Raw genomic sequence first — 13,221 nt, 5'->3', positions numbered from 1 at the left:
TAACAAGGCTTCACAAATACCCAGTCCTGACAGCACGTAACATTTACAAACACTAAGTAACATCTTTGCTGATTATGCTTGATTTATGGGCAGGATTCAGGGTTATACTATGTAACATAAGCCATTGCATCTGAGCCTTTCAGGTGAAGTATCAAAAGGCATGATTCAGTATGATGCGTATCTTTCCCACTGGTGTGGAAACTATCATATGGCCCAAATTTCACAGGACAGTGAGTTGAGAGCGTTAAACGCTGACTTGTATCCTCTTCTCCACAGCTCAGTGCGTGTTAAGATTCGAGTTCATTTGTTTAAAAGGTTTAACTCCCCCAGGAAGGCAACTTGATGCAGGCCAGGGACTCCAGGCTAATTAAAATTTGTGCTCTGAACAGTCAGAAGTATGTTCTCTGACCAGACTTATTCCTGTTTACTCTAATTTGTGACACTCACTCCCAGTACTACACCCACCTCGTCGCCTAACATCTCATAAAAGGTCTTCACATTTCATACGTAGAAGAGAATACCATCCGATTCAGTTATGTGTCACCATTTGAATAGAATGTGTGGGATTTCCTGCCCTCTTTTCTCTCCCAATTTCTTTCTGTCCTCTAAAACTCTTATTATTCTTCACTGTCCCACAAACCAGACTTCACTTGAATCTGCAGCTTTGAAACATACTGTTATAACTGGGAACTTTAGCTGTACTTTCTGTAGGGAGCAAAGCAAAATCCACTGGGATGCCTGAAGCCCCATCCCTTGAATGTGGAGTAGGCATTGAGTTTAATAAGGCAAAAATAGATGATTTGTTCAGATCAAAAACAACAGGAAAACTCACATAAGAAAGCTACATAAGAGGCTAGTGGTTGCCAGAGGTGGGAGGTTGAGGGGATGAACAAAATGGGTGAAGGGGATCAAAATGTATAAACTTCCAGTTATAAAATAAATAAGTCCTGGGGAAGTAATGTATAGCATGGTAACCATAGTTAATAAAACTGTATTGTATGTTTGAAAGTTCCTAAGAAAATAGATCTTAAAGTTCTCATCATAAGGAAAAAAATGCAACTCTGTGGTGATGGATATTAACTAGACTCATTGTGGTGATCATTTCACAGCGTATACAAATATTGAATCATTACATGTACACCTGAAATTCATACAGTGTTATATGTCATTTATATTTCAATTTAAAAAAATCAGTAGGAAAAACAATTTATTGGCTGGCTGCACTGATTGGTTTCAACTACATAAGGCTACACAGTCTGTTAAACTTGACTGATTTATAACAATAAAAATGTATAAATCAGGGAATAAGGAAATAAGAGTTTGAAAACCAAAACCTATTAGAAAACACATAATGCAATTTCTACTCTACCCCATTTCATCCCATGTTATTACACATTTTTTTTTTTTAATTTATATGAAACCTATTCTCTTATGCTGTTTGTTATTATACATTTTATATACTTACTTTCTTCCGATGAGGGCTAATTTCCAGTTTCATCACCGCACATTTGTTTAAAGTATTTAGACGCCTACAAAGAAAAAACATTAGCAAAGATAGGACATCACTGATGGGTGGATAAATATTTTCCCCCAAACAGTTGACATGTTTAATTAGTTTCTTGGAATCCATTAATATCTACATTTTCAGAGTATTAGAATCTTTTAAAAAATGTGAGTTTTAAATTATCTTTATATTTCTTAAGATTTTTCATTTCAATTTACTATTACACAGTAAAATGGCGCACTCTAAGTACGGTACTGTCGGGTGCCTCCTATTTTTCGTGGAACACACAACTCTCAATATCCCTAGCTTGAGCCATTAGGTAGCTCCACACAGTGCCAAGAAATAAAAACCAGTGATGGCTCCTTTCGTAGAAATAGTAACAGCGACAGGAACCAAGCAGTCATTGGTAAAATAAACACTGTGTTCTCTCTCAAGTCAAGGTTCACATATAAAAATAAAACCGTTTTTAGTGACCTCCAACAAATAATAATCTTAGGTTGCCTGTTTAAAAATTTAGTGACTTCTTAAAAAATTTTTAGTGAGTTCTTACACAGAAAGGAAATTTGAGGCCCTTTTAATACCCTGTTCTTTTTACAGCTTCCTATACAGTACAGAATAATGTTGGGTAGAGTCACAGAAATAGTGCAAATGATTACTAAAAACTGTTGTATATTGAGGCTTCAAGGATCAAAGTCTTGGATCTGATTCTTCTTTGAAACAGGAGTCATACTGTAACTTTGAATACTTTTTTTCCCCTTGCCAAACAGTAGTAATATTAATTTAATATTAGAGAAATAACTTAGTTTCATTGAAAATGAAATACTTAAAGAAAAAACACAACAACCCTCACTAGGAGATAATGAAATAGCTGAAGAAAGAAACCCTTTACATGTGCAGGAATAAATGATATGCAAGTGTAAATGACAGACAGCTTGTCAAGCCCTGATTCTTTCTAACATCTTCCAGATGGTCATCACTTAATCTTCCTCAAATGAACCTTTAACATATCTACGGTCTTGCATCGTTGGTCTTTCAGTTTTTCCTACAATTGTATTATAATTCCTTCATTTTCTTAGGATACGAGCATTTAATTCACACAAATTCAAACTGACCATGAGACCGCTTCCATGAGGCTTTAGGTTTCTAATCCTGTCCTTGCAACTCGTCTAACAATTTTGACGTGCAGGAAGATAGAAAGTATTTTTGCCTGCTGATAAGACTGCCTTTGATTTCCTAGATTATGTGGTAGCCTGTTTATAGAATAAACAAAGATAACTCAGAGCACCTACGCTCAGGAAAACTCGCTGTTGATGGCGAGAGAAAGACAACGAATAACTAAGAAAAAGTCAGTGGATATAAGGTTCCTTTCTAAGGGGCATCCATTACTTAAATGACTTATACCCACAGTGTTTTCATTCTCAAATGTTTTCAAGATTAAAGAATCTGGAATGGTTACAGTTAGTCTTAGGTCTGGGTTTCATTAATCAAACTTGTAACCAAATACCCACTTGACTTCATTTAGGCTTTAATGGTTGAGTGGTGTTTATAACCAAGTTTACTAGGCATGGCAGCCTATGGGAGTGTGGGAGGGGCTTACTTCACAAACTCTAGATTTGAGTCAAACAAAAAAGACCCAGGAGGCCAGTGTTATAAAGGTCAACATTATCTCTTTCTGTTTGTAGTGCCCAGCTAATCGCCTTTCAATTTTGAAGCCCTGAAGTTATTCCCTGGGGTTTCTGTGGGATTCATTTGTCCCCTAGGACCTCCGAAGCATGTCGCTGATGGGACCTCACCTACTTAGAGACAGACACTACTGACATGAAATAACAGTTCCAGCTAGACGAGCTGGGGGGCTCACTCCGGGGCAGGTACCATGCCTGTGCCTCATACGTATTATTTCATTTGGGACCTTGTAACAACCCTAATGTACAGGGATTACTATTAAGCTACAGTTTATAGATGAGGAAATGGGGGCTTAGGAGGACACAGCTCTTGTCTAAGGCCACGTGACTAAACATGGTGACTCTGTCACTCAAAAAGTACCTTCTTCATTCTTTTCTAATATAAAGGTTAATCATGATAATATATGGGAACGGTTAATATCCTGATTATGATTCCTCAAATGAGCGGCAGAACACTGGTGTCATATACCGTCTGTCCAGAAGCAGCAGTTGTTCCACCCCCTCAGGCTCATAGGGCCCTCTGCTGCATAGGAATGTGTCAGTCTTATCTGCTGCCTTAACTTGCACCTTGCTCTGAAGGGGGAGAGAGCTCAAGGGTGGGTCATCAAAGGTTCAAGAGCTTTGCTGCCCGGAGCTGCAAGCACCCGATAAAAGCATAGCAGGTGGGCATCTGGGCCTCTCTTCAGAATGAAAACAGGGAAAAATACAAGAGAAATGTGAGAAAAGAAAAAGAAACAATTTCTCAAGACCTGACAAATAAAAATTGTGCCAATTCTTAAAGGTATTTTTCTTAGAATTAGTGCAGCTGCTTAAAAAAATGACTTGCTTGGGGGCGGCCGGTTAGCTCAGTTGGTTAGAGCGTGGTGCCAATAGCACCAAGGTTGCTGGTTCGATCCCCACATGGGCCACTGCGAGCTGCACCCTCCTTAAAAAAAATAAAATAATAAAATAGTGTATTTAGAAAAAAAATGACTTGCTTACCTTTTAATAGAACAGAACTAGGAACTAAGTTAAAATCTGCTATATGGGAGGCTGCTTTACATAGCTTAGGCACTTCAAGGGTTGTTTTCCAAGAAAGTGCAGACTGAAGATGATAGTATGGATATCTATTTATCATTATACGATTATCACCTTACTTATGTAATTTTTTGGTGTGTGTATAAACAATCAGTGTAAGTCCAAAGGAAAAGAGCAACATGGTATATTTTTCAGAGGTGATAGAAAGACAAAGAACATTTCCCAAGAGGTATTCTAATAGTAGGTCACAGTTTGCATTATCATTTGCATATGCTTCAAGACAAACAAATCACTCCTCCAGTATAATACTAAATGCGACTTGGCTTTATCATCGGGATTGGATTATACAGCAAAGCTTGCAAGACTGGGACAAAAGCCAATCTCTCCAAGGAAACGGATACATAAACCCCTTACCCAGTGTGAGTGTAAGAATGTCCACTGGCAATCAAAATGCAAAAAACTGAGTAGTTCCATAATTATAACTTTCAGTCGTTACCGTACTTTAAGCGAGTATCATCATTCTCAAGAAAACATTAAGTCTACAAGTCGTCTGCCCTAAATAGACTATTTTAAGAGATCAGCTCCTACCAGATTTTTGACCAAAGGAGCACTAAGATCTGCAAACGTTATAAGGATACAAATATTTATAATAAATCTTTATGCAGAACACTAGAGTGTACATAGGAGCAATTGTAACATCTGTGTGTGTCTGTGTATTGGGGGGAGGTAATGACAGCAAAGGAAAACCATGGAAGAATTACTTTATTTAAAGTAAATTTTAAACAAGTTTTATTTAAAGTAAAGATATGAAATTAAAATTTTAATATTTTATTAAAGCAAAACTTCTTCTGTAATGATACTACCATCTATATTTAAAATCACCTACTCAAAATATTTCAGACCACATGATAGCTTCATGGTTTGTGGGTCCCTGAATTCCATGGGATGAGCAAGTATGAGGAAGAGGCTAGCAGCAAGTGAGATGAGTATCAGACAATCAGTAAAACAAGTACCTCCAACTACTCTGCTGACAGCTCAGAACCTGCAGCGCATGTCAAAGGAAGATGCTCTCACTACACTGCGGATGGCTACTGCCTATTTTTCTGGAACATTTGTTTAGGCCTCTCAAAAGGAGTTATTTTCTGTGAAACGTCTATTTATGTGAACATGTAGACAAGAGCCCTTGGGTTTTCCATTACAAACAAGTTGATGACTGTTAGTGTGAATTCTGAAGATTATTATTGTTATTTTTTAAAAGAAAACCCAACCTCAGGCCTTTCTCAGACATACTCAAATCTGGGCGTCAGATCTAAAGCACAGTGACATTCGTTACTGCATTTATTTATTCTCACACGCAACCTGTGAGATATTATTGTATGCATAAGAGAACACTGAAGCCTCGTCAGAATAATTCGCTGCTGAGTCCAAACACAGATCGTTGTTTTTAGGCTTTTCACAAAAGATCTGGGAGTGCAGAACTTTCCCTTTGAAGGTTGGTAGCCTGTTGAATGGTGCGGAGAGCCAGTGGAAATCACAAAGTACAGAGGAGGCCCTTCCCCTCAGAGCAGGGAAACTCAATTTCAAATTGATATTTTGAAAAAAAAAAAACCTACACAAAAAACCCAAGTATTAAGAATTGAATCATGTCCCTTAGTCTGCAATGCTGCAGTGATATTTTCATGACCCAGGAATTCCTAAGCTGTTGCTGCTGTTCAGGAGGCCCACTCACTCAGTGGCTTCTAACATATGAAATGGATCATGTGACGCAATGCGTAAATATTTCCTAGGATACATAGTATGAGTGGCTTCATTTCTATGTGTTATCACCAATGATGAATTGAAAATAAATTAGTTCTGCCGCACAGCTAAGCATTAAAACATTTAAGAAATGTCTGCAGTAGTTTATATTCCAGATGCTGACTTCTTCCCTCTTGGACTGCACTAGTTTTTCATTTTATTCATTCCAGAGGACATAGCTATGATATTACACACTACAGTGCGGGACTTGGAACTAAGTTTTTTTGGAAAATGTGCACAAACCCTGGACATGTCTAAGGAGTCATTTAATTGGATTTGCAAAGTGACAGTGTTTCTGGGGTTAATAGGGCATTTTTTCTTTCTTAAATCACGAGCACTAGTCTATTCCATACACTATTCTAAATATCCTACCTATCTTTCCCTACAACCACTGTTTAAGTTAGCTGCTTCAAAAAATACTGCATTACATAAGAAAGGCAAAAAATCGTACTTTCATAGAGGTACCACTGTTTTCTTTGCTTAAAAAAGGGGAATAAATATAGAAAGTCACTCATTCTCAATGACGTTTTTCCAAGTTAAAATAAATACTGAAATGAAAAGAAAACTCTTAATTTTATAATCAAATGAGCACGTGAATTTTGTCAGTGTATAATTTTCCAGAATCTAGATTTTATGGCTTATAGGTTTTGAGAAAAATTAGTAAGGATGAATAACACGAAATGAATAAAATGTCATGAAGAATTCGAAAGGATTATCAATGTCTGATCATCATCTGCTACATGTTTTATTATGTCCACCTCATTAAAACCTAGCCTGAAGATACAATGAACAAGTTTTATTCACATTTCACATCAATGCTCAGTTACTGCCTGTCCACTGTATGTTAAAGGCTGTGCTGAATTATTTCACAGCCTTATTTATTCCTATCGTTACTATTTTGTACCTGGAAAAGCTGAACAGGTTCAGAGCTGCTTTCCTGGAATTCAAGACATGGTCCTCCTGATTCTAATATGCCATAGTCCGCCTGCCCCCAGTTATTCCTTTGAATGTGTTATTCCCATGTAATATAACAGTAGCTTCAGTTCTGTTAGGATACCTGATTGGGGATATGCAATCAATTACATTGCCCTTTTAAAAACCCTGTTCCAACTTCCCGAACCATCTGAAGCTAGGTGTTTTAGCAATCATATGGTATTGAGCGCGTAATGGTACTATTTGAGTACCTCCCAGGGCAGTGCTATTTTAATGGTGATACTAAATAACAGGACTTCAGTTATTTTAATAAAAAGGCCTATAATTTATAAAGAGCTAAATCACTATACCCATTTTCTAATAAAAAAACCTGACATAGAACAAAAACAAACAAAAAGCATCTTGGTGATAAGCATCGTGTTCTTAAAAGAAAAGGAAAATGCTTAAAACATTTCTGTTTACCTGCATAAAGCCTCAGTGGCATCTCTGTCCAAAAAGTCATGTTCTCTCTTGACTAAGGAAATATCAATGGGGAACAGGAGATCTGAAAAGACAAATATATAGAAAAATAAAAGTAAATACATTTATTGAGCACCCTAGATTCTTGGCAAACTAGCCCAGTTTAGCACAAAAGGGTGAAAATACTCCAAAGTGATTTTGAATACTGACTGTATGCAGGACAGACACCTCATTCCCTATTAAGTGCTATGGGAGAATAAAGCAGCTTAAGAGATTCTATCTTCTAAAGATATTAAGGATATTAAAGATATTATAAAGAGAATTCGGTATCCTACAGTGTCCTGAAGGAGCTTAGGATCTAAAGTGGTCTGGAGATGAAGGTTGCTCTCTCTTCTTGTCAAAGGTACGTGGTTCATAACACTCTTCCCACCTTTTTAAAACAAATCAGCAAACAATAGACCCCTTGCTATACATTATAATTTAAGCCAGAATGAATACCAGAAGGACGCTCCCTTTTAATGTGGCTAGGTGTGTTTTTTTTTTTTTTTTCCCTTCTTTTTTCCCACTTGTGTCTGTTCAGGGAAGAGGTCATGGAGGGATGGCCCATTGGCTCAGTTGGTTAGAACGCAGTGCTCATAACACCAAGGTCGCTGGCTCTATTCCCACGTGGGCCAGTGAGCTGTGCCCTCCACAACTAGATTGAAAAAAGAAAAAAGAGGTCATGGAAAACTGGGCCAAGGAAAGATCCAGAAAACAATGGCACGGGGTGATAAACGGAGCCTAATCATTTGCATGATATCAAAAGCTAAAGAGAATTCAGGACATGCTATTTTTAAACAAATATTAGCACTTCCCTATGGTTTTTCAGGATTTTATAAAACTCCCCCTAAAATAAAAGACCAGCTATAAGACAGATTCTTATAAAGAATCCCAAATCCCTTAATTGTAGAAGAGTTCAATACTCTTAGAATACTGAAGAGTTCTATCGGAATTGAAAAGCAAAAAGGAGGACAAAGTCAACTCAAAGGAAGAATTCCTTTCTGTATCTCTTGTTGATAAATATATCCAAGAAAAGTAGAGAGAAGACCAGCAGCACCACTAGAAATTTACAACAGCTCTGGATAAAAGCACATTATTCCTCTTTAGAGGTCTAGCTATTAGGGTCAATAACGGTCCTTCCTATATATTATAGAATGCTTCTAGAATATCACGAATAAGAGTCCTGTGAAACACTGTGGATCAGGAATAGGCCAAAACAACTCAGCATAGCAGGAAATCAAGATTACTATAACCAAAATAATCCTTTTGGCCTCCAAATGGCAAATGCTGCCTAGTGGACAAGACACGGCAGCTAGCAGGAGAAGACAGTAATTAGTCATGTTCTAGCTCTTGGGCTGACTGGGGAGTACATGACTGGTCCTTATGTTTTGATTGTTTCTAACTTACAATACTGGTTTTATAGGATGGTATGGGAGTAATTTATTTTACAGATAACACGTAAGAATACTTTTTTTTTTACAATGTTGAAAACTAACTGAGTGTTAAGGGCCAATCTTTTTTCTGAAGGCTGGAGTTAGATTAATGATACTGTTTCCTGAATGAGAGCATAGGCAGACCAATGAAGTAGCGATAGCCCAAAAATGTATGAAGAAATACATGAAATTCAGTATTGCAGGATTATATCTCTTCATTAAATTACAACGTCTCTTAGGCAAATGATTAGTGGCACCATTATAGTAGAAATAAAAGGGGGCATATAGTGAATGTAAACTCTTAGTAAACACAAGCAAGGCAGAGTTGTCATGCCGTATAAAGGTTGTGGCATTGTATTTCACTTTAAACAGATACCAAAAACTAAGTATTAAACAATAGAGCTGACATTAAAGAATACGTTTTTAATCCTTCCAGAGTATAACATTAGATCTATAAATGTGAACTAAAAAGCTCAAATGCCTGTGAAGTGCATATGAGAAAACAACCATGCTATTTTAGCAATTCCCATCTTAGCGTACCAGGGCCTGTATTTTAGATTACTTTCCTGATCCAAATTAACTTTAAAATTCTGTGGTTTTCTTTTTCTTTTTCTTTTTTTTTTTAATTCTAGGGTAGGTAGGGGCTAAATGCAACAGGAGTGAAGTAATTAAATCAATAATTTTCTATCATTTGCCTATACTTTTTTTTTGTTTGTTAAGTAGTGGCTTTTAAAAGATGGTGGTTTTATTGACATATAGAAGTTCTCAGAGTGCTTCAGGTTAGGATTTAAACTTCCAGCTTGGGTTTAAAGGCAGGAAGTAAAAACTGCCAAGGACCAAAATAAAGCTAAACAGGAAGACAAGGAATGTGTGGGTTGGTGTGCGGAGTGTGTGTACTGCGTACGCTGTACACAGTGGCAGGATGAAGGCGAGAAATTACAGCCCAGAACAATACACCTCAAAAGCAGGCTTATGCTTAAAAAGACCTATAAACATGAAAGGACCCCAAAATGTAACTTGTGAAAATGCACTCTGTGTTTTAGGATTTAGGAAGACATAAGACAGAGACTGGAACTGGGTCTTAGCAAACACACACGTCACAAGAAAGTGCTACTTGGCAGCAAATCAACACCAAAAATGGACATAATTGAAGGAAATTTAATTTCTAAACAGGAGAACAAAAGGAACAAAAGGACAGCCGTGTCAGTGCCACTGCAAATGCAATTATCTTCCCCCATCTCCAGTAGAGCTGTGAATTGAAAATCCAATAGAATGCTAGTCCCTCTCCCCCCAAAATCCTACTGGACAGACGCTAAATGTTCACAGGTCAAAAATTCTCTCTAAAGGAAAGATAAGCAATTTCATCCTAATAAGCATGTAAGTTAATCAAATATCTTAAAAAAAAGGAAGAAAAAAAGGAATTGGAGATATTCTCTGAAATGGATGAAGAGTAAAACATTTTGCATAGTCTAACAATAAAATAATTCTGAATCCATCTTCATGGGAAAATCATACTTCAGTTTGGGCTACAGTAAGGAAGACCAAGTATTGTAAATTGGGTAATGAATTAATTTAGCTGAATGAGCTAGGGAAATAAAAATGATCTCAATGGTCTCTGCCCTATTTGCTTTTAGGGAGGACCTCCTACCCAACTCCATATCCCTCTTTGTTCGAAGCAGCCTACTGATCATGTCTAGCACTTCCAAGCTTACACACTATATCCACTCTCAGCGTGGACTCATGGAATTTTGCTCGTGTGTTAAAAAAGGTTGGTAGTGACCCTTAGCTCCAACTGAGAGCCCTTTGCCATTTTTACAGGAAGTAGCCTGCTTGTTATTCTTCTCGAAGGAGGGAAGAGATAAAGACACATTTTAAAATCACTACTTATTGCAAGAAGAGTTGAACGTTCCTGGTAAAAAATTTAAGTGACATCATTTCAATCTAATTTTTAAGAGATTTTTGTCACAGTGTGACTATCTCACAGCACCTTAAGTGATGAAAAAATTGTACTTTAAAAATGTAAATCAACTAAAATTATGTTTGCTTTTTGTGATTTTTGGCAATTCCTTAAAGGTCTTTTTTGAGGTTTGAACTGCATTGTTTTTATGAAATATGCAGCATCTACCACAGTGCTGGGCATCTTTGTTGGTGCAGAATCCTGGCTGGTTGATTAACTGAATGCACGAATGACTAAATGAGAGAGGCCTAGTGTCATCATCTCAGGAGTTAAGGAAACAAAGAATGCTCAAGTTGGAAGAAGAAGCCACGGAAATCGTTTAATTTACTCTCAATTTAGAAATCATTATTCACCCAACCTTTGCTTGAAAATTACTCATAAAATGGGAGTTCACTAGTTCACACTGTAATTTTTCAAAAATGATTTTATACAGAGAATAATAACTCTCATTTAAATGAAGTGTCTATTCATCTTGCCGTGCAGAGCCCACTATGCCCACACTGGGCTGCCAGGGGCTCAGAGAATGAGCCAGACTTCAGGAGCTTCTCATTCTTGGTCTCAGCACCTGAGTGGCCCCCAGAGCACTGATGGGAAAGTGTAGTAAAAATTCAGCCTAGATTCTGATTTTTTCTTTTTTAAAAGGTTGATTTTTCTGAATTAAAAAAATTGAAGGCCACTGAAGAAATAATACTCATCACATGACAATCTAAAGGAAAGGGAAAAGCTTAATTACAAATTGGGAAAATATATCTGCAACACATGACCAACATAAGCTTAGTATTTAGAATTAAGAGCTCTTAAGAATTATTAACAAAAGCACCATCGACTCAGGAGAAAAATGGGCAGCAAACATTTTACAGACAAGCAAACACACACAGTCAGATGATATGAAGAAACGTGCGTTATCATTAACGATTAGAGAAATGTAAATCAACCTCCGGAAGATATCATTTTATATGATACATATATTATTTATTAACAAAAAAAATTAAAGTGTGACAACATCAAGTGCTGAGAGCATTTGGATGGACAGGAGCTTTATACCGGGGTGCCAAAAAAATGTATACAAGTGGACGCTTTGGTCAATGTTGCTCAAGCAGGAGTTTGCCGTAATCAGAAGTGCCTGGACACTGACGGTAACCACTTTCAGCACCTCTTGTAATTGCAGAAGTCAAACGTGACTTGTATTCTTCTTTTGTTATCAGTGTATATTGAGTATTACAATTTTAATACAGTTTTCCTTTCTTAAAATATGTATACATTTTTTGGGCACCCTCTGTATGTTACTGGTAGGAATGAAAATTGGTACAAGTACTTTTGAAAAACTTGCATTATAAATCAAACATACATATTCTCTATTACCCAATAATTCTACTTCTAGGTACACATACAAGATAAGTTATTGCACATGTATCACAAGAGTACAAGAATGCAGAAGAATGTTTGTAATAGTAGAGTTTATAAAAGCAAAAAAGAAAAACCAAAATGTCCACCAATCAGAGTGTATACGAATAAACTCTGGTATAGCCACACAATGGAGTATTATATAGCAGTCAAAGCAAATGAACTACAGGAACACACAGCATAGAGGGCAGACAGTATGGAAGAATTGTAATATAATAATAAGTGAAAATATTAAATCCCACAAGGTTACAGAGAACACAATATCCTTTCTATAAAGGAAAAACAATTTTATGAAAGAATGTATTTTAGGAAAACACAATAAAACTACACAAAAAGAAAGCAAGAAAGTGATAAATAGAAGTTTCAGGATGATGGCGACTTTGAATAGGGGGTTGGCACAAGGATGGAATGGGAGAACACGTGGATGTGTTATTATCAAGATCCTAGTTTTTGTTTTGAGTGGTGGGGGTCTTAAGTGCTCGCTACAATTTTTTTTTTTAAATGACTGAAATAGTTAAAATAAATAAAATGTCTGAAAATAAGTCATAGATCAAACATAATCATGAACCAAGAATATGATTATGCCAATTTAAAAAAAAATGTTGTTCCTGGCTCACCTTCATAAAGCTGTGCGTACTGGGGGAAACCTGTTGCCCGTAGCCAATCACAAGCTTCTTTGGCTTCAATTTCTAGAACAGAACAGAAAAAAGACAAAAATATTAGTCATGTGTATCTCAGCATGCTTCTTCCTTAACAAACTCTGATTTTGTTAGACAAGCAAAACATAGATGTCTGTTGAAAATGGATAAGCCAAAAAAAAAAAATCCATTTAATTCAAATGGTTTAAAATTTTGTGCCTCTTTTCAGACCTCTAAAAATGCATGTCATTATTCCTCTTTCCTTGAAAAAAAAAAAGGGGTTCCAGCTGCTTCTGCGTTCTCGTACAAATGATTATGAAAAGAGGGCATAATGAGAAAGTTAAGAGGGATTAAATAA

At 36.7% G+C, this 13,221-nt stretch overlaps 1 protein-coding gene across 6 annotated transcripts in view; it reads right to left on the bottom strand.

Moving 5' to 3' along the window:
* The window catches only part of DLC1 (DLC1 Rho GTPase activating protein), a 388,497-nt gene that overhangs the window by 15,748 nt on the left and 359,528 nt on the right, over positions 1 to 13,221 (bottom strand). For all 6 annotated transcript variants that reach the window (XM_081046330.1, XM_081046331.1, XM_081046332.1 and 3 more), the window contains 3 exons: positions 12,843 to 12,914; positions 7,396 to 7,477; positions 1,466 to 1,529 (listed from right to left, as the gene is read on the bottom strand). In XM_081046330.1, coding sequence (XP_080902456.1) covers positions 1,466 to 1,529; positions 7,396 to 7,477; positions 12,843 to 12,914 — 218 coding nt within the window. The remainder of the gene's footprint in view (positions 1 to 1,465; positions 1,530 to 7,395; positions 7,478 to 12,842; positions 12,915 to 13,221) is intronic.

The sequence above is a fragment of the Rhinolophus hipposideros genome (genome assembly GCF_964194185.1).
Source record: "Rhinolophus hipposideros genome assembly, chromosome: 4".
Classification (NCBI taxonomy): Eukaryota; Metazoa; Chordata; class Mammalia; order Chiroptera; family Rhinolophidae; genus Rhinolophus; species Rhinolophus hipposideros.
This window is presented reverse-complemented; position numbering and strand designations above follow the sequence as displayed.